This window comes from Grampus griseus (genome assembly GCF_964374135.1).
Source record: "Grampus griseus genome assembly, chromosome: Y".
Taxonomy (NCBI): domain Eukaryota; kingdom Metazoa; phylum Chordata; class Mammalia; order Artiodactyla; family Delphinidae; genus Grampus; species Grampus griseus.
The window spans coordinates 63,284-84,820 of NC_139016.1; the positions used below are offsets into that span (position 1 = coordinate 63,284).

Sequence of the window (21,537 nt, forward strand, 5' to 3'; positions counted from 1 at the left end):
TCCCACTAGCTATCTATTTCACATTTGGTAGTGTATATATGTCCATGCCACTCTCTCACTTTGTCACAGCTTACCCTTCCCCTTCCCCATGTCCTCAAGTCCATTCTCTACGTCTGCATCTTTATTCCTGTCCTGCCCCTAGGTTCTTCAGAACCATTTTCTTTTTTTTAGATTCCATATATATGTGTTAGCATACAGTATTTTTCTCTTTCTGACTTCATTCTGTGTGACAGACTCTAGGTCCATCCAGCTCACTACAAATAACACAATCTCGTTCCTTTTATGGCTGAGTATATTCCATTGTATACATGTGCCACATCTTCTTTATCCATTCGTCTGTCGATGGGCATTTAGGTCGCTTCCATGACCTGGCTATTGTAAATAGCGCAGCAATGAACATTGGGATTCATGTGTCTTTTTGAATTATGGTTTTCTTTGGGTATATGCCCAGTAGTGGGATTGCTGGGTCATATGGTAATTCTATTTTTTGTTTTTTAAGGAACCTCCATACTGTTCTCCATAGTGGCTCTACCAATTTACATTCTCACCAACAGTGCAAGAGGGTTCCCTTCTCTCCACACCCTCTCCAGCATTTATTGTTCCTAGATTTTTTTGATAATGGCCATTCTAACTGGCGTGGGTGATACCTCATTGTAGTTTTGATTTGCACAGTCTTACCGGGTTTTTCTCCACCTTCCTTTGCTGGGTTTTCCGTGCCCCCTGGAGGCCGCGTCTGCACGTGGCTCAGCTCAGCTCTGGTCAGCGTGGCCGTATAGCTTCACCGTGGCCCCCTCGCTGCCCCGGGGGCCCCACCCTCCCCATGGAAGGAGCGTCCCCGGTTGAGGGCCCGGCACGGCGCCCATAGCTTGGACCCTCTGCTGAGGGTGCATCTCGCCCTGAGGACGAGGCTCGGGGTCCAGCCTCCCCGGTGGGTGTTGGACGCACCTCCTCGCTGGGCCAAGGCCAGGCCCGATGGGGTGGGGGATGCTGAGGGCACCGCAGTCACAGTTAGTCTGGGGTCCCAGGCAGTGTGGCTGGGCCACGGGTGGCTGTCTCCACTCTGTGCCTTTCAGTTTTGGAACACAGTGGCAACCAGTGTGTGCTTAGTGTTGCCGTGGTAACCGTCCCTTCCTGCAACTCCCAGCATTGCCACCACTTTGGTGACACCTTTGAGGAGACGGTGACCAGGACGAGCATAACCACGGGCTGTGAAACGCCCCATCCCTGCTCTTCTGCTGCAGCAGGAAGCCCGGAAGGGCTGACGGTGCCCCACGGCCACCCAGCCGGGGCGTGCAGTCACGGTGAGTCGCCGGGGCCTGAGGACGGCGGGGACACACTGGGGTCACCTGCTGCCTTCATAGAAATCACCCGCCCTGGTCTGCAGTGTGTCCTCAGCTGCGCGTGGGCACGGGGAATCCTGGTGTCCTGTCCTGTCGGGCAGTGGTTACAGCAGATGGTGGCTGTAACATCAATTTGTCTCTTCTCCTGGAGGCTGGACTCTGAGACCAGGGTGCCAGCGGGTCAGGTTCTGGAGAGGCCTCTTCTGGGCTGGGTCATAGGCGGCCCCTTCTGTGTCCTCACAGGGCACAGGGCGGAGGGCAAGCTCCGTCCTGAGTCTTACGAGGACTCTGACCCCATCGTGGGGCCACACGCGTGTGACGTCATTAACCCCGAACACCTCCCAAGGCCTCACCTTCTAATCCTGTCCCACTGGGGGGTTAGGGCCTCCACATGTGGATTTGGGGGGACACGCACACTGAGTCCATCCCATGTGGTTTATGAAGTCAGCCCCACCTTAGGGGCGTTGGCCTTTGTGTCCTGTCCCTGAGGACAGGAGGAGGGAATGGGAGGAAACGGCCCCGGTGTGTCACTGGGATATGTGACAGGTCGGGTGTGGCACATGGTGTGTGGGGGTCTCGCCCTGTTGCCCAGGCTGGGGAGTAACCTGTGGTTCTGTGTTTGGCTGGACTGTCGCCGGGGTGGGGGGCGGCTTTCCCAGCTGAGCCTGGGACCTTCCTGCCGTCTGCAGGAACCGCAGGGCATCTCAGGGGCCAGGTGAGAGCACCACTTGCCTACAGGTGCTTCTGCATCTTCCCGGGACAGGGGTCCCTCACCCCGGGGCATCTGGGCAGTTCTTGCACCCGCCTGCTCTCTGGTCAGGCTGCAGACTGTCCCCTCTGCAGACCCGCCCACTTGGGCATCCCCACACACCCGACCTTGGCCCCTCCTTACACAGGGTACCTGGGAGGGCCCCGTGCGAGAGCTTCGTGTTGAGTCTGGGGACTTGTGCCGCTGACAGTGATGCGGGGAGGGGTCTCCCCGTCCCTCGGGGTGGGCATCTGTCTGTCCTCTGTCTCATCTGAGCTGTCATGTTGTCATGACGACGTGCGAGCAAGGTTGGTTTTCTGATTCTTCGTCTTCGTGGAAGAGTTGACCCCAGAATCGTGGAGTCTGGGGTGTGGCGAGTGGCTGTCTCACGCTGGGTTGTGTTTCCTCGTGTGTTTCCCACACCAACACCCCTGCCTTCACATCGGGGATTACTCACAGGTGTCGGCAGATTCTCTGATGAGCCCGCCTTGAATCGGGGGCCAACCTGGTCTCGGTCCCGAAAGCGTCTTGGAGGAGATGGTGCTGTTCTCACCTTGTCCACTCGTCTGGGTTCGGCACCGTGTCTCAGCCCGCGGGCCCCAGGCTTTCTTGCTGCTGCTGCAGATTCTCCCCTCTCGGGGGTTGACCCCTGTCCCTCGCACGCTGCGGCGGTTTCTCGGGAAGGGCCGGGACGGAGCCCCTCTCTTGACCGTGAGCACTGGGCAGGCGTTCCCGGCCAGCACGGGTCCTTCAGGATCCAGGGCTGTGCCCGGGCCAGGTGCCCAGCTTTCCCTGGACAGCCGTCGGACGCCCTTTACCCTCCCCGTCCTGCAGCGATGTGGCGACCCGCCTCCCCATTTCTGCAGATTCTGAGATCTTCACACTCAGGTTTCACGTTAGGTTTCCTGCATTTTGCTCCTGGGCGGGAACAGCCTGGTTCCTTTCTCGTTGTGGAGTAGCCCGAAACGTCCAGACGATCCCCAAATTCCAAGAACCGAGCGTCCGGCGTTGGTGGCCACATCGGGCCCCATGCGGGCTCTCCTCTCTTGGTAATAAGTCGTGAGCGTCTCCCCTGGTCAGTGGGTTTCCATCCGGGTCGTCGTGTTGAAAGGCTGTGAGGGCGTCGTGGATCGGAGGTGACGTGGCCGGTGCGGGTGTAGCTGGATGTGGGCAGATCCTGCCCCCAGCATCTCAGTCGTGGATCAGTGGCCTCCGTGTGTGTGTGTTGCTGTGGTTCTGTGCCCCCACCCCGGCCCCGTGTCCCCAGCCTCAGGGGTCCCCGTTCACCTGCACAGCATCAGCCTGTGGGTCACCCTTCCCTTGACCACACGCCTGTCCCGGGACCCTGTCATTACTTCGCCTCTGGGGGAGGCAGAGGTGGGGAGGCTCCTCCGGATTCTTCTCTGGATTGTCTTGAACCTGGGTCACCTGGGGAGTGGGCTCTGCCCTGCTGTCTTGGTTGACAACCTGATCCAGACAACGGCCCACTCCCCTGAAGTATGGGGGCCAGGGGAGGCCCCAGGCAGGTCTGGGGTCCGAACCCCTGTGACCCGGCTCAGACCTGGGTCACAGGCCTGTGGGTGTGGCCAGGGTGCACAGAGGTTTTCCAGCCTCTGTTCGGGGTGAGCAGACCCACTCCCTTCCCCTGGAAGGAAAGGAGGCGTCAAGGCCGCGATGGCTTCTCTTGGTAAAACATGCAGATACGGATCCCCAGACCCGGGACACTGCCTCCTCCCACCCCTGCAGGTTCACCCGGACCCTGGCATATTGGGTGCCCCCACACCGCCCACGTCTGCACATGGGAGGGCCCCGACACCCCCGCACGTCCGTGGACACATACAGTCTGGGCAGCGACCCCACTGAGTTCATTTGCATCCCCTGCTACTCCACGGGGTTGCTGGCTCACAGCCTGGTGCTCACACCACCCACCGGGTGCACAGGTTTGCTTAGGTCCCGCCCCTCTGCCTGAGCCCCGCCCACTTCTCTGAGCGCCAGTTTCCTCCCATCAGAGCTCTGCCAAGTCCTGAGCCCCGCCCACCTCTGGCCCCGCCCTAGAAGCCCCGCCCCTCCTCTGGACCCACCCTGGCTCTAAGCCTCACCCCTCCACCTGAGCCCCGCCCACTTCTCTGAGTTCTAAGTCCCGAACCCCGCCCACACCTGGCCCCACCCACACTGGCCCCGCCCCTCCTCTGGGTCCATCCCTGTATAAGCCCCACCCTCTCCCTGAGCCCCGCCCCCAGGGATGGGTAGGCCTTCGCCTTCCCGGAGGCCCGAGGCCCCGGAGCCCCAGGGGAAGGACGGAGGAGGACCACAGCCACCAGCGCGTCCCCAACCTCGGCGTCCTACTCCTGCTCGGCCAGTTCTGCAAGATCCTGGCAGAGCGTGAGTGCCCAGCCGGCGCCGTAGTGAGGAGGGCGGAGGGGATTCCTGGGGGGCAGGGCGCTCCCCCGTCCCCGAGCCTCCGTGTCCCCGCACGGCGTCCTCGCCGCTGTGAGCGTGGGGAGGGGGCACAGGTGGGTTCCTGGGGGGTCCCCTCACCTGTCCCCATCCAGGTACCCTGTTGCTGCAGGCTCGCCCACCTGTGGGACTCCATCCCCGCGGGTGTGCAAGCCTTTGGAGAGGGGACGCAGCCTGTCGACAACCCGTTGCCGCCCCCAAGGGGTCTGTGGGGAGGCGAGGGGGGCGGGGCGTGAGAGGCGGGCGTCCTCAGAACAGGGAGCGTCCTCGGTTGGGGGGAGCAGCAGCCCTGCTGTGCCACCGTGGCTGACCACTCCTGCCACTGCAGAGCTGCCCGCAGGGACGAGCTCCACCTGGACCCCCTGGCCGGCACCTCCGTGGTCGGCGGGGAACCCAGAACCGTCTGCAGGGTCCCCAGTCCAGCAGGTGAGGCGTCCCCTGCGTTGTGGGTACTTGGGGGGCAGCGAGGGAGCAGGTGGGACTCTGCAGCCGCTGGGGTCTCCCAGCTGAGACCTGAGCCCAGCGTGGGGATGGGAGGGGCCCCTGTGCAGTCAGCACCAGGGATCCAGGCGCTGGTCCCAGTGACCCGGGGCCACTGCATGCACCATCACCAGTGGCTGGCTGGTTGTCAGGTGGCCCAGGCCCCGCTGAGCCACCCCAGGTGCTCTGATACTCCAGGTGTGGACTGGGGCTCGCTCGGGAGCCTCAGGCGTGCACCCAGGTTCACGCGGCTCAGACCACAGGGTCGGGGGTGCCCTGGGGTCTGGCGTCCCTCCTGACTCCGGACTGGGGCAGTGCTGCCAGAGCCCCGGTGAGTATGGGCCTGGGACGGCCCTTTAGGAGCAGAGGTGCCCCTCTCCGGGGCACCTTGTGCAGACCCCGCGTGGTCAGTGCACCAGCCCGGGAGGGGGCTCCGGGCGGGAGTGCGGCTGGCCTTGCCCCCGGCCGTCTTCACGGCCCCAACAGCCATGGCAGGTGAGGGTCCCCCGTCCGCTTTCTGGGGACTTGCCAAACTGTCCTTGAACTGACTGGGAACCACCCTGTGGGCGGCCATGTGGTCTCGGTCACGTGGCCCCACGTGGTCTGGCTATGCGGGGGCCGGCTCCTCTCACCGCCGGCCCTGCCGTGGGCGCGTCTTCTGTCCAGCGCCGCGGGCCCAGCTGCAGAGTGGACAGACTCATTCCCTGAGGTCTGCTCAGCGCCCAGACCTTAGACGACCTGTTCCTGGCCTGGGCAGGGGGCTCGTTGGCCACCTCCCCCTGGACACGCAGGCCGCGCCCTCCCTGTAAGTCTCAGGTTGGTGCCGACTCAGCCGGGCGGACCCGGGGGTGGCCCGAGCGGCGTGGAGGGTGGGTGTCGGGGCCTCCCCGTGGTGTCTGCAGGGAAGGCTCGCACCCCCTCACGCACAGTTCAGAAGTGACCGTGGGCGAGAGTGGCCATCGGGTAGTGTCAGCCCCACCACCGTGGCCAGAGGGTCAGGCTGTGAGAGCCCCGCGGCCCAGGGCCTGGGACCTGCGCCCCCGGCTCCTTGCCCTGAGGGCCTCCACACCCTGCGGTCTCCCCACAGTGACACCACCGTCTGTCCCCACGTCCCTCTGTGACCCGAGTTCGGAATCCCCAGCCGCTGTGTCCGTTTTTGCCCCAAGGTGAGCCTGGGGCTGAAAATCTTTAAATTCTTTATTTGAAAATACAAACGTGATCTCATGAAACGTTTTTAAACTGCTCTGCACGGCAAATAAAACTCAACTTTACACATGCTGTACACAAAAACAATAAAAGATATGCTGATGTGGGCGCTCCCTCTGGGGGAGCAGCTGCGGCCGGGACAGTGGCCCCTGCGGGGGCGCCCACGGGCTCCTGGAATGTTCCTGACGACCACACCCCTCCCCGAAGTCAGCGCACATCCACGACCGCAGGCAGATCTTCTGGGGCGGCGCCTGGTTGCCGCTCAGCCAGACGACGCGAGCCTGCAAACACCTACACTTGGAAGCTGGACAGTGGGGCCAAGGTCACCCTGACCGCTGGGGACGCTGGGGCGCGTGCGTCCTCACCGCCAGGCTGGGTCTGGGGCTCTCGCACGCGCGTCAGCTCCTCCAGGGCGGGTGGGGACCCACCTCAGTGACCGTGACCACCTCTGGCCAGCTTCTGTGCTGAATAAATAAGGTCTCTCCATACAAACGCACTTCACTTTCTGTAAAAGGGCTCAACAAGCACACAGTTCTGCTCCTGAGGCAGAGGCCGCGTTCATGCCCCACGGAGGCCACAGGTCACGAGGGCGGCAGGTCGTCACCCCCGTGCTCGTACTCATATAGCTCGACGGCGCCCAGGCCGGTTGGCACCTCGAAGAAGGGCCTCTGGGCCAGCGGAGACCGCAGCGCGCTCAGCTTCTGGTCCACGGGGCTGAGCTCCGCCTCATACCTGCAGGGAGGGGCTTGGTGAGGATGCGGGCGGGCGCGCACCCCACCTGTGCTCCCCTACGGACAGGGGTGCTGCTGGCAGCCCCCCGACGCGTGAGCGCAGGACTGCCACGCCGACGACCTCCTTGCTGAGTCCTGCCCGCGGGGAAAACAGGCACGTCCTCCACCCAAACTCCTCCAGAGGGTGGGTGGAGGCACCCTCACTGTTGCAGGAGGCCGTGACCCTGATTCCAGGATGGTTGCCAGGAGGCCAGCGTGACCCCGGTGCCAAAGCAGGGCACAGTGTCACAAGAAAGTGCAAGTAATCTCTGCAGCACAGTCCAAGGACAAACGAGAAGGCCCACGAACCGTGACCAGGTTTGTCACGGGAAGGCAAGGCCGGCTCAACTACAAGAACCTCGCCGTATCTGTATCGGCAGACGACAGGCGAGGAGCCATCTGGCCAAGGCACCTGACAAAGGGCAGGATTCAGAGTCTCTGCGGACGGCGGTGAAGCGGGGTGTCCGCAGGCTGGGGAAGCACGTGGGCGGAAACATCCCACAGCAGCGTCACGCTTCCCGGGCAGCGGGGGACTCCACACCTGACGTGGATCAAGGCCAGGCCGTCTCCCTTCACCACTTTCCTTCAGCATCGTGCTGGGTGGTGGGGGAACCGCAACGAGGGGAATAAGCCGTATTTCTCTACATCACCAGCGAACTGCGGGGATGGAGACTTTAGCAGGACCTTTCCAACGCCGAAAACGATGACGCACTCAAGTACAAATCTCACAAACTACGCGTAAGATCCATACACTGGAAATCACAAGACACTGGCAGGAGAAATCAGAGACCTAAATAAACGGAAAGAGTGCTCTGTGGATCAGGAAACTCGATGTCACTAAGGTGTCGCTGTACCCAGAGCGCTCGTTCCTTCCTCAGAGTCTCAGCTTAATATTGTGTAGAGACAAGCTTGTTCCTAAGCGTCCACATCAAAACAAAGGAACCAGAGCAGCCAGCACCACGCTGAAGGGTGCAGGGTCTCACCACGCAGAGGCCGGGTTACCTCGGAGCTGCAGGAAGCACAGCCGGGGGTGGGGCGGCAAGAGGCCAGCCACACCAGTCACGGGACAGACGGTCCCGAGACCAGCTCACAGGTGGTCACCCGGTCACGGTGCCAAGTCTCACCATGTAGAGACCCGGCTCAGCCCAGTAAACGTTCCCCAGGCTCTTCCCGGACAGTCAGGCCGACTCTATATGATTCACACAGAAGCCAGAGCAACTGGAGTGACCCAGACGATTCTGGGCAAGACCAGAGTCGGAGGCCTCGCTACGTGAGTCCACTGCCCCCACCCCGAGGCCACGGCAGGCGAGACGGCGTTGCACTGCTGGCTGGACAGATGAGCGTCAGCAGAACCGAAGGAGCTCACAGACAGACCCCACAGACACGGTCAACTGATTCTCCACAGAGATGCTGACCTGGGGGTCTTGCGTTAAACTGGACATCCACGTGCATAAAGAAATAACCCGGACCAGACCCCATGCCCCGCAGGGGAGGTCACTCAGAGCAGACCACAGACCCAGCGTAAAGTGGAAAACGCTGAAACTTCCAGAAGGGTCTCTGTGGCTTTGGATTAGGCAATCCTTTCTTACACGCGACACCAAAGCCCAGCCCGTAAAGACAAAGTGACAAATGGCAGTTCATCAAAGTTCACAGCGTCTCCTCCGTGATACACAAGGTTAGGAGAAGGAAGAGATACACCACAAACCGCTGGGAAATACAAGTCCCCTCCCTCCGGAAGGACTTGTATCCAGAGGTAAAGGACCCCTGAGACTCGATCAGAAGGAAACAAGTCACCCACGATGGGAAACAGACAGAAGACACAGCCATTCACCAGAAAAGGGCAACAAGGACACGAACAGCTAAAGCCAGGGTGCAATCCTGCTGCACACGTCCGAGTGGCTACAATTTAAAAAACAAGCCAACCGTAACCACGGCAGAGCCGGCGAGGCTGTGCAGCCGTGGGAACGCACGCCCAACGCTGGCGGGGACGCAAAGTGGCGCAGCCACGTGGGAAGATGGGTGGGCGGCTCGTGGAGGTAAAGGTGCGTCTGTCTACCAGGTGACCCGGAACCCCCCGCCCAGGTTCTAAGCCAGGAGACGAGCGCTTACAGCCCCACAAATCCAGCTCGCACAGCTCGACACCAGGGCCGGCCACACGTGCCCAGGCCCGAAGCAACGGACACCAGCAAGCCAACGTCCGTCGCTGCTGAGGACGCGGCCAGGTGTGAAGGGGCCCAGCTCCTGAGGCGCCCAGGGACCCGCAGAGCTCTCGGAGGCCTCGTGCTGAGAGCAAAGGCAGGCATGCAGGGGCTGTGGGGTTCCACCTCTGTGACCTTCTGGAGAAGGACCACCTGGACCAAAGACAAGGCCTAAGGGTGGGCGGGATCTGGGGTGACGGGCGTGCTCACCCTCCTGCCCACTCGGAACCCCCTCAGGATGGTTCCCTGGGCAGGCAGAGCTGCTATCAGCAAACTGAAGCCCCCCCCCCTCAGAGGCAGAGGGTGACCCTCAGGCCCTGGGCTCCACCGCCACCCCATGCACCACACGAGCAGCCGTGCCAACCCCAGCCCCGGTGCCGAGTAGCCCCGTCAGGGGAAGAGGCAGGTCGGGAGGCTGTGGGCGGGGGTCCGAGCCCGCCAGGGACGCAGGCATGAACACTGGACCCCAACACTCCTCTACTGCAAGGCTGCTTTCAAGCCTGAGGACCAAGGCCCTGGGGGAGACGCCCAGTCCCCAGCCCCGCTCCCCTCAGCTGTCCACACCCGTCAGCCACGGGGGAGGAGGGACATCGTCGGCAGACGTGCCCACTGAGCTATAGCCATGCTCCCCGATGGGAGACTCCACGAGGGGCTGCCGTGCCGGCTCCCCCGGCCGCCCCTCCGCAGGGGTGGGGTCTGCACCCCTCCAGCCGCCTGTCGGTCCCACCCGCAGAGGGCAGAGGGAGCTCAGGAGACGGAACCCTGGGAGAGCCCGTGGGAGCCGGGGAAGAAACTACCTCAGCAGCAAGCCCTTCCGGGGTCAGGGCGGCGTGAGGCCGGGCGGTGGGGAGTGGGGCGGGGCGCTGAGGGCCCAGCCTCCGTGGGTCCCTGCCCTCCGGGGGGACAGCGGCACGTGGAGCGGGGCAGGTGTCTCTTGCCTGCGGCCTCAGGCCGTGACATGGGGCGAGTGTCCCCGCGCCCCCCAGCGGGCCGTCCCCGCGTCCCGGGCCCCATGCCCGCCGCACCCTTACCCGTCCTCCCAGGGCTCCCCCATGGCCTCCTCAGCCACCAGGATGTCGTACTCCTCAGCGGCGTACCTCTCCCAGTCAGACAGCTCGGGACCCTCGCTCTCGCTCTCCTGCGGGAAGCATGCGCGTCGTGTCACACAGGGCGGGGGGGGACCCAGAGGTGCCCCCCTGCGCCCCCTCCACGCCCCCCTGCTCACCCTGAACAGGGAGATCTGCTCTCTCTGCTCGTGGTCCAGGTACTTCTCGATGTTGAAGAAGGTGTCGAAGAAGACACGGGCCAGCTTGCACCTCTTCAGGTCGTGAAGCGTGATCCTCCCTGCGGGCGAGGGCGGCACGTGAGCACGCGGCTCCCACGCACGCCCGGGAGCCACGTCACCTCCGTGCGTGCGTGCGTAACGACACGCCTCGGGACGCGGCACCCCCTGCCGCGAACCAGGCCACGGGAGAAGCCCGTGGGGTGGAAGGGGTCGGGAGACAGGGCCCAACACAGCGAGGGCCGCCCGCCAGTCACCTGAGGGCGGGACCCAAGCTGCCCTGGACCCGCGGACATGGGGCAGGAACCCGCAGCCAGGGCAGGAAGGCCCAGGCCACCATGGCCCTCGGTGACGACACCTGAGACCAGGGTCCAGGACACGGACGCACGACACCGACTAAGGCGGGTGGGTTCGGGCAGACCCTCCCTTTGACCCTGGAAGGTGTCCTGAGCGCCCCCGGACAGACGCACCTGGTGGGCTCCCGGCTCCCACGCCCACCAAACACAGCCCGGGGGCCCCAGCACAGGCCCTCTGAAGTGCCCACACCAGGGGTCCCGGGCTTGGTCTCCCCACGTGGGCCCTGAAGGAGCTCAGGCACAGGACCACGGGGCTGGGGACCACCTTCCCAGCCCCCGAGGACCCACTCCCCCGGGGTGTCCCTGTGCCACTGGGGGACCCGCCCCCCGGCATCACCTTCGCTTTGGGGCTTCACCAGGTCCAGCATCTGGCACAGGCAGTCCTCAAAGGGCAGGGCCTCAATGGCCATGCTGTCCAGCCGGCGGCACTGCTCCTCATAGAAGTACTCCAGCTCGAACATGGACAGCACCCCGTCCCCATCCAGGTCCATGCAGCGGAACCAGTACTCAATGCTGTGACACCGGGCCACGGTCAGCATGGCCGCCCAGGACGGACCCCACCACCCGGGGACCCCTCCCCCAGTGTGAGCCCCGCCTGGGACGGACCTCACCACCCGGGGACCCCTCCCCTGGTGTGAGCCCCGCCTGAGACAGGCGCCACCCCCTGGGGACCCCTCCCCCAGTGTGAGCCCCGCCTGGGACAGACGCCACCCCCTGGGGACCCCTCCCCCAGTGTGAGCCCCGCCTGGGACAGACGCCACCACCCGGGGACCCCTCCCCCAGTGTGAGCCCCGCCTGGGACAGACGCCACCACCCGGGGACCCCTCCCCCAGTGCGAGCCCCGCCTGGGACAGGCGCCACAACCCGGGGACCCCTCCCCCAGTGTGAGCCCCACCTGGGACAGACGCCACCCCCTGGGGACCCCTCCCCCAGTGCGAGCCCCGCCTGTGTCTGACCTTGCTCAGGTGGATCACGGAGCGGGGGCGCCCTCGCTCAGGGGTGACCAGTAGTCCCTGCTTCTAAGTGTTCTAGCAAGTGGAGCAGAGGACAGCTGCCAGACACTCACCTGGTCGGGGTTTTCTTGTCTTCCTCGGAGATCAAGAACCAGACAAAGTCAGCGTAGCTTATTTTTCCTTCTTTCTGCACTTTTTTCCCTCTGGATTCAGGGCCGAATCGAGAGACAAAGCAGCCTGAGGACGGGTCCCCGCCCACCTCCCCCGGGGCGTGGGGAACCCTGCGTCTGGCCCAGTCCTGTACCCTTGGTTCCTACTCGGGACAAGGCCTGAGACAGACCATGTGACCCGGAGGAGGGTCCCTGGGGCCCAGCTCTGGCAGAAGCAGCCGCCACGGTCACAGCCTCAGGTGCAGGGGCCTGTGTCCCCCGACTCACGACCTCGTGGCAAAGGCGTGTATGTGTCCCAAGCTACGACCCCGTGTGACAATGGCGTGCCCCTTACATGTGACCTCATGTGGGTGGCACGTGTCCCTGACTCGTGACCTCGTGTGACAAAGGTGTGTACGCGTGTCCCTAACCCACGACCTCACGTGACGATGGCACGCACTCCCAGAGCACGGCCACCTCACATCAGGAGCGAACGAGTCAGGTGCGGACGCGCGTGCGGAACGTCAGCCCACACGCTGACAGGACCAGCTAGCTGAGCGGCGGGCCTCACCGCGTCACGGCTCCCGAGAAGATCCTCTCGATCATCTTGGTAGATATGGCTGCGAAAGAGGAAGCAGGCCGTGAGCCCCGCACGCCGCTCCCGGCCCCACGTCGCAGCCTCGCAGGCGGCTGGGCGGGCTCAGGTCTGAATGCCGAGACCCAAGCCCAGTCAGGCGGAACCCTCAGGACCCAATCTCCTGCTCCCGGCCTCCCTCGGGCGCTGCCCGGCACGTTCCAGTCCAGGACCTGAGCCCAGAGCAAAGCGAGAGTGAAGAGCTGGCCCAGGGGCCCCAAGACAGAGCGGGCGGTAAAGGCAGGACACACACGTCCGCCCTTGCAGAGGCTCTGCCTCCAAACACTCAGTCTGCTGTGATCAGCACACAAATGCATCCAACCCCCAGGCAACTAAGAGGATAAAAGAGTGAAAGACACCAAATTAGTGGGCTGGGGCTGCCATAATGACGGGCGGCTTCAACAGCACACGTTATTTCTCCCCCAGTCCCGGACGCTGGAGTCTGAGATCCAAGGGTCAGCAGGGCTGGTCCCTCCCGAGGCCTCTCCCCTGGGCGTGTAGACGGCCGTCTCCTCCCTGGGTCCTCACAGGGTCGTCCCTCTGCGTGTGTCTTGACCTCCTCTTCTTATAAGGACACCAGTGCTATGGGATCAGGACCCACCCTAGTGACCTCATTGTACCTTCGTCCCCTCTTTAAAGACCCCATGTCCAAATCCAGTCACATCCTGAGGTACCGGGGGGTCAGGGCTTCATCGTGTTAATTTTGGGGACACTTTTCAGCCCATACCCGAGACCTATAACCACAAAAATGGAGAAATAAAGACAAAGTGTCTTTTCCCCCAAGTCATCCTGCCTCAATGAAAGTCACCTCTAATGGGAAATGACTGGATGGTGTCAGAGGCTGAACAGTGTTTCTCAGAAAGACATGTCCACGTCCTCACTCCTGGGCTGTGAACGGGACCTTATATGGAAACAGGGTCTCTGCAGATGTGATGCAGTGAAGGGTCTGAGATGAGGTCCTCCTGGATGAGGGTGGCCCTAAATCCAATGGCAAGGTCCTTCTAAGAGACAGAAGAGGAGAGACACAGACACAGAGGAGAAGCCCCGGGAAGATGGAGGAAGAGACGGGAGGGATGCGGCCACAAACCCAGGGACGCCTGGAGCCCCCAGAAGCTGGAAGAGGCGGGAAGGACCCTCCCCTGGAGCCTCTGGAGGGAGCGCGGCCCTGGGACACCTTGACCTCAGACGTCTGGTCCCCAGGGCTGGGGGAGGACGGATTTTAAGCCCCTGATTTGCAGTCATCCGATACAGCCGCCTCAGGAAGCCCCTCCTGGATGACAGTCCTTCATAAATGTGTTGATTCTGGACCTCTGGCCTCAGAACTGGGAGGATAATTTCCTGTTCTTTGAGGGTCCGCGCCACCCCCCGCCTGCCACGACGGGAGCCCCAGGGAACTGGACAGCTGACTCAGACTCACTGCCACGACCGGCAATCTGAGAACAGAACCTGCTCGTCCGTGGGACACGGGAAAGGTCAGCTCTGCCCCTCTGCCCGTTCCTTCCCATGACGTAAGGAGGACCCCTGCCGCTTCTCGTGCAGGACCTGGTAGGTTAGGAAGCGGCAGAGGGACGGGGAGGGACGCATCACGGCGCTCACGTCCACAGCGGGGGGGCTGTGCCCGAAGCCACCCAGTGTCCTGTGCTGGCCGCAAGACCACGGTCCCCACAGTCAGTCGTGTCTCGAGGCCACAACGCCACCAGCCTTTCCTGGTGACAAAGCCCTAACACCAGCCCCACGAGATGCCCTGACGTGAGACCTCGACGGGGTGGACACAGGGATGTGGGCACCAGGAGAGAGTCGTGGGGACGGGCGGGGACAGGTGACCCCCGATCTGGGGAGCCACGTGCCAGCCACCACGGGTCTGCGCCTGGAGCTATTCCCGAGATCACAGAGGCAGTTGGAGTTGAGACCAGGCGTCGAATTTAGGGACGGAGTTGAGAGAGACCCACGTCCGCTCAGGCGTCCACACGCCAGCGTTCACGGCACCCTCGCGAGGCCAGTCAGAGAGATACAGCAAGCAGACGGTGCGCTGGGGAGCTCACGTCAGGGGACCGTCCGGGTCCCGTCGACCAAAGACAAAACATATGCCCGGAGGATTGAGAAATTCGGTCGTGCGTGTGGGTACATGAAAAATCCGTTATGTGAAAACGTGCAGTCTTAAGAAAACTGTTTCTAAAACTAAGAACCCGTGGCGCACTTAAATTCTGGTCCACTCTGCACCCTGAACATGTGATTTCTTGTCACGGGAGGTGGGAGATGATAATTTTCTCTTATCCCAGAAGCATTTACACTGGATCCCCCGCTGCTCCTGAGCTGTGCGGAGGCCAGAGTTCCCCTTTTCAGGCCCCTCTGCGATGAGAACGCAGGGAAGCTCAGACAAACCCAGAAGCCAGAAGTGAAATCTCTCAGGGAACTGCGTCTCTGCTCCGCCGCTCCCTCCCCTCAGGACGACTACTGGGGGGCCACCGCTGTCCGACCCACCACGGCCCAAGAGGCCCCGAGCTGGAATTTGGCCTTGGGACGGTGCCCCGAGCCGCCCACGCAGACAGAGCACCGTCCACCCCACGGACGGGCGCTCGAGGCCCCGACACAGAGCAGGAAGCCGCGGGAGGAGGGAGGGAGGGGAACGCTGCCCCACCTGCAGAACAGGTGTTTGCTCAGCTACGGGAACAGGTGCTGGGAGCTCAGGGCGGCACCCAGACTGGCCCACACTGGGGCTCATCAGGAGACCGGGCATGAAATGATGGGTGGGGTGGCCCCCAAATACCTGAGGACAAATGGAGGGGAGGTGGGGCGGGGAGAGCGGGGGGATGGACGGATGCGGCCTGTGTGTGGCAGCCACTACCTCTACTCAGGATGGGGCTCCACGCCCCCAGAGAGCGCCTCCACCAATGGCAGGGCCTGTGCATCCCGGTCCCCGTGCCTCCCGTGCTGTGACCTGCGTACGCCCCGGTCCCCGTGTGTCCCGTGCTGTGACCTGCGTCCGCCCCGGTCCCCGTGCGTCCCGTGCTGTGACCTGCGTACGCCCCGGTCCCCGTGCGTCCCGTGCTGTGTCCCGTGCTGTGACCTGCGTACGCCCCGGTCCCCATGCGTCCCGTGCTGTGACCTGCGTACGCCCCGGTCCCCGTGCGTCCCGTGCTGTGACCTGCGTACGCCCTGGTCCCCGTGCGTCCCGTGCCGTGTCCCGTGCCCGCCCCGTTCCCCATGCGTCCTGTGCTGTGTCCCGTGTCTGTCCCGGTCCCCACAGGTCTCGTGCCGTGTCCCGTGCCCACCCCGTTCCCCATGCGTCCCGTGCCCGCCCCGTTCCCCATGCGTCCCGTGCCGTGTCCTGTGTCCGCCCCGTTCCCCATACGTCCCGTGCCGTGTCCCGTGTCCGCGCCGTTCCCCATGCGTCCTGTGCTGTGTCCCGTGTCTGTCCCAGTCCCCGCAGGTCCCGTGCCGTGTCCCGTGTCCGCCCCGTTCCCCATGCGTCCTGTGCTGTGTCCCGTGTCTGCCCCAGTCCCCACGCGTCCTGAACCATGTCCCGTGTCCGCCCCGGTCCCCAGGGTCCTATACTGTGTCCCGTGTCCACCCCAGTCCCCATGCGTCCTGTGCCGTGTCCCGTGTCCGCCCCAGTCCCCAGGGTCCTGTGTCATGTCCCGTGTCCGCCCCGGTCCCCAGGGTCCTGTGCCGTGTTCCGTGTCCGCCCCCGTCCCCATGTGTCCTGTGCCATGTCCCATGTCTGCCCCGTTCCCCACGCATCCTGTACTGTGTCCTGTGTCTGTCCCGGTCCCCACGCGTCCTGTGCCGTGTCCCGTGTCTGCCCCGTTCCCTACGCGTCCTGTGCCGTATCCCACGTCCACCCTGGTCCCCATGCGTCCTGTGCCGTGTCCTGTATCTGCCCCTTTCCCCACGCGTCCTGTGCCGTGTCCCATGTCTGCCCCATTCCCCACGCATCCTGTACTGTGTCCCATGTCCGCCCCGGTCCCCATGCGTCCTGTGCCGTGTCCCGTGTCCGCCCTGGTCCCCAGGGTCCTGTGCTATGTCCCTGTCTCCCGTGTGTCCTGTAGGAGGAGACCAGAGGCAGGACAAGGTTCAGGTCTCGAGGGTCAGGGGAGGCAGCCACGCTGGCCTCCCTGGAGACGCAGGAGCCCGGCAGGGCAGCGCCCGCCCCAGTGCTGTGTCCCCTCCGCCCGCAGGCCGCGTCCTCACCGTGGTCATTGTGCCGGGCCAGGTCCTGCGCGTCAATGAGCAGGTCGTGGTCCGTGTCCAGCTCCCAGAACTTGCAGTAGATGACGTAGAAGTGCTCGTAGGAGAAGAACTCCGTCAGCTGGTTGATGTCCACCTCGTCTTCCAGGAGCGCCACGTTCTGCCAGGACACACCCAGAAAACCGCTGCCAGGAACCTCCGGCTGCAGCGTGGAGACGGGCCTCCCGCAGGAGGGACACCCCCCAGGAGTCTCACGTCGTGAGGGCGGAGGGTCAGAGCTGGTGGAGACCTGCTTGAGGGCTGGGAGCCCAGCACCCAGGTCGGGGTGCGCCCGGTCAGGTCTGCGAGACTGCAGCACGGAGCAGCCCAAGCACGTACGCTCTCGTGGCCGGGGGCTCCTGACGCGAGCGGGTCAGCCCCGCGCTTGTTGACACACACACGTCCACAGAACCCGGGTGCACGGGGGTGGGGCCATGCCTCCGGGATGGATGAGGGGAAAGGAAGGGTACAAGACGAACGGAAGAAGAAAAACGGTGGGCGGGTGGATAAATGAAAGGCAGGAAAATGAATGGATGATGGACGAGTCGGGGAATGAAGGATGGATGACAGGTGGGTGGGGTGATGGTGACAGGTGGGCAGATGAACGGGGTGGCCGCTGAGAAGGTGGGTGCTGGAGGGAGGGATGGAGGGAGGGGGGGGGGAGGGAGGGGTGGTGGTGAGGGATGGAGGGTGGGATGGTGGACAGATGGATGACCTAGGAGTTGGTGTAGCGATGGGTTACTGGTGGGGGCTGGAGGGATGAACGAGAGTGTGGGTAGGCGAAGAAGTGGATGATGGGGGGGGATGGGTGCAGGCACAGGTGACAGGCTGCTGCCGGAACGGTAACGGCCGGGAGATGGACAAGAAGGTGGACGACGGGTGGGCGGACTGGCTGGGAGAAACAGGTGATGCGTCAGTCGATGGAGGGACGGGTGACAGGCTGGTGGGTGCAGGGAGAGACGACGGGTGGGCGGAGGGGTGGGTGGACCGACGGATGACGTGTACGTGGGTAAAGATGCACTGCTGGCGTGTGGGTCGAGAAATGGATGACGCCGGGGAAGGGAGGGAGGGAGGCGGGGTGGGGTAACGAGGACGGCTGGGTAGACGCGTGCGCTGACCGCTGACAGGCTGGTGGAGGGATGGGGGATCGATGCGAGCCAGGTGCAGGGATGGGTGGATGGGTCGCGGTGGAGCCTGGGGAGGACGGATGAGTGGGCGGGGGCATGCAGAAGGCCCTGTGTCCCCTCGGCCAGCCACCACCCACCTGCAGGAACGTGCTCCTCCGGAGCTCTGCGCACGTGATCCTCCCGGACCAGGACCTGTTGACCGTGTAGAAGATCCTCTGTATGACCTGTAGGAGGAGGCCCGTCGGCTGAGCACCGGGACGTGGGGGGCTGGGGGCCCTGCACGTGACTGTGCAGCAACCCCACGTGTGGTGCTGCAGGAACCCAGCCTGGGACCTCGCCTACGAGCTCCTGCCTGGCCTCACCAGGAGCTCCGCACCCTGGGCTGCAGGGCCCCATGTCGCCAGCAGAGGGCGACCGCCCCACAAGTCACCAGACCGGGGCGGGGGGGGGGGGGGGGGAAGCAGCCCCGCCTCCAGCTGCAGGGAGGACACAGGTGGCAGGAGAAGTGGACCTGCTGCCACATGTGGGGGGATGTCCGGGTGAGACGGCCGCACCTGAGCTGGGACAGCACAGGCACGCAGTTCCTGCGTGGCTAGGAGCCCTTATTACACTGCGGGTGGTTTGAGAGACTGCCCCGAATGCTTCCGCGGACACTCAACTGACCACTGAATGAAAAACGTTAACTTAAAGCCAGAGAGTGGCCCCTGCCCCCTGCACAGTGAGGCCCACCTTGGCCACGGGGCTCAGCTCCGCTCCCAGGTGGGCATGTCCCCAACTGTGATACCCCTCACCTGTCCCAGGGCATCTGCTCACCTGTCCTCATCTGAGACGTCCCCTCGCCTGTCCCTGTCACGGGCTGTCCCCTCACCTGTCCTCCCAGGGCATCCCTGCCAACCTGTCCTCGTCTGAGACATCCCCTTCCCCCGTCCCTGCTGGAGGCTGTCCTCCCACCCCCCGGACGTGCCCTGCCTTGTCCTGTCTGCGCAGGGAGGTCGGGGCATGGGAATGGAGCACCTGGCGCACAGCCCCGTTCACACGCAGCACTCCCTGCTGCCGCTGGAATGAGGAACGGCTCCAGGCACCGCTCTTCGGAGACGGGCCCTCAGGGCGATGCAGAGCGGTGAGGGGGTGGAGGGAGGCCTGGGGAACCACGGGCACGCGGACTGCCATGAGCATGCGCTCTGCGACGCACGACAAGCGTGCCCCCGGCCGGCGTGCCACGGGGCTGCCGCGCCGCCCACCTCCACCTAGAGCCGGAGGGCCGTCCTCCCCGGGTGCCCTCTGACCAGGGCGGGGGCGGGGCATGGGCCATGGGGTCCTCGTGTCCCCAGGCCAGGCCGGCATCCCACCTGCAGCGCTCAGAGCACCGTGCTCCAACTCGCTGGGCATGCTCGCCTGGACCCGAGGAGACCCGGCCCTCAGGAGGAGGGGCCCGGGTGTCCTCTGAGGCCCCTCCTGCCCAGAGAGGGAGACCGCTGGGTCTCTGGACGTCCCCTCGCCTGCCCCGCCCTGTCCGACCCCGGGGCACGCGGCCAGGACCACCCAGGCTCTCGCTGAGCGCGCCCAGCTGGGGACCCAGGTGGGACACACAGCCCTCCCCGTGCCCGAGCCCCACGCCCGCCTCCTGGTGAGAAAGCGGGCCGTGAAGGGCCACAGGTCCGGGGCTGGGTGTCCGTTCCCTCACGGCGGGCCTGGAGCCCGGGCCTCAGGCGCCCACGGAAGCCACAGGGGCAGCGGACGTGCTCGTACTCACCGTGGTGATGTAGCGGGAGTGGAACTCTGACGCTTCCTTCAGGAATGCCAAGCCCGGGTGGGTGTTCACCACGTCCTGCACACAGGGGATGGGACACGGCCCTGGGATGTGCCGCCAGGCCCAGGGATAAGAACGCACGTGTCCACCAGCAACATCCAGGTTCACACATCCAGCCACAGAGCCACTCACACAGCATCACCCCAAACACACGGTTACAAGAAATCACATCAAATTAAAGGATCACACAGAATCATCTGGGCCACGAGCTAAGGAAGCAGGCCACCTCTCGCGGCCGAGGGTAATAACCTGACACATGTAAATGTATAAAAGACCACCGTGCAAGTCCATCCCAGATTCTGAGAAAGAAAATTTGCGATATCCTCACTTAACAGAGCACTGCAGTCCCAGGAGCCCTTTAAGTCACTTCTATTCAAATGGTTTTGGTAACTTCGGTTCCTCCGTGTTCACGGGGAACACGCGGGTAACCGGGGACCACCTTCGATTCCCCTCTACAAGATGGAACATAGAGCGCTAAATAAAACCGTGTTTACATGAACTGGAACGGCGTTTGGAAACGAGCATTCTGCAAACCGCGGCCGGCTTCTCGTGGGCGGCCCAGCCCCGAGGGTGCTAACCCCTGTCCGGCTCCACGCTCCGCAGGCTCAGGTGTGGAGCTGTCCGCACCGCCCTGTCTCTCACGCGGGTTTGGAGGGCTGCGTGGAGCCAGCTTCGGGGAGCCCGCCCGCCTCCGGGGTGTAGACACGGGCGCGCCTGCGAGGAGGGGGCGACGCACCTGCAAGAAGGGGATGAAGTCCTCCTGCGCCAGGGAGCTGCCGCCGGGGCTCACGAGCAGGTGGACGAACTTGGCCGCGTCATCATGACAGCTCTGGAGCATCCTGGGCGACAGAGGGCACTCCAGCTGCACCCCACGCGCGGCCACAGGCCCCTCCCCAGACTCCGGGGTCGGGTGCTCCGTGAGGACGGGCACAGACGGATGGGGCCCCGCAAGGGACACGACGGACGTGCCGGGCACCCCCGGACATCCGTCTCAGTCCCTTACTGTCCCGGCCGCAGGAGCGCCGGCCAGTGGAGGCAGAGGCAAGGCCGGACCACCACTCCCGCCCCGGGACTCACTTTCTCCACATGGCGACGAACTTGTGCACGGAGACGGAGCCCGTGCGCTCTCCACCGGCGCCGCAGAAGAGCGGCGCCTTCCAGTAGAGCGGGCAGCCGCAGGCCTGCGGGGGGAAGGGTGGGGGACGACACAGGGTTAGCGCGCCCTGGCACCCCGGCTGCCCGAGCCCCCGAGGCGCTGGGAGCGCACCGCGTGCACACAGCCCGACCGCGCAGCCCAGCGCCTGCGCCAGCCCCAGGGGCCTCCAGGGGAAGGGGCAGCCTCTCCCAGCTGTCACTCCGGAGACGCTGACGGAAATGGCGCTCCCGAGCCTGGGGCACAGACCACCCGCCCCAACTGGAGGTGTCACATCGGCAGCTGTACAGAGGCGACGAGCACGTCTCCAGCCCTGGATGTGCAGCACCTCCGATGACGCGTCGGGACGGCGTAAACGACAGAGAATGTCAGGAGACACTCGGGGTGCAACAAGGACGAGGCTGTGACCCGGGCACATCTCAGGGGTCGAGGCGACCGCAGGGCTGGCGTCCACAGCTGTCAGCGCAGGTGCTGACCGGGAAGCAGGCGGAAAACCCCCGCTCTGAGCTTCCCTCCCGAAAACACAGAAGAAGAAGGGCGGAAACAACAAAGGCTGAGAGAAGAGAAAAAGAGAGCAGATACGCGACAGAGAAAGTCAACAAGGCCGAGTCAGCTCTTTGGAAAGCTTTTAAGCAAGTAATCACCCC

General features: G+C 64.0%; 1 protein-coding gene across 1 annotated transcript in view; it reads right to left on the reverse strand.

Moving 5' to 3' along the window:
* Positions 1-6,204: 6,204 nt before the first annotated feature.
* Positions 6,205-21,537, reverse strand: part of LOC309817739 (serine/threonine-protein phosphatase 2A regulatory subunit B'' subunit beta-like) — a 52,544-nt gene continuing 37,211 nt past the window's right edge. The window contains exons 3-13 of the mRNA XM_082647014.1: positions 20,815-20,918; positions 20,474-20,576; positions 19,681-19,755; positions 18,065-18,151; positions 16,765-16,921; positions 12,511-12,559; positions 11,904-11,993; positions 11,175-11,350; positions 10,425-10,543; positions 10,231-10,337; positions 6,205-6,963 (exon numbers count right to left, since the gene is read on the reverse strand). Of these exons, the coding sequence (XP_082503140.1) occupies positions 6,813-6,963; positions 10,231-10,337; positions 10,425-10,543; positions 11,175-11,350; positions 11,904-11,993; positions 12,511-12,559; positions 16,765-16,921; positions 18,065-18,151; positions 19,681-19,755; positions 20,474-20,576; positions 20,815-20,918 (1,218 nt within the window). The 3' untranslated portion in view covers positions 6,205-6,812. The remainder of the gene's footprint in view (positions 6,964-10,230; positions 10,338-10,424; positions 10,544-11,174; positions 11,351-11,903; positions 11,994-12,510; positions 12,560-16,764; positions 16,922-18,064; positions 18,152-19,680; positions 19,756-20,473; positions 20,577-20,814; positions 20,919-21,537) is intronic.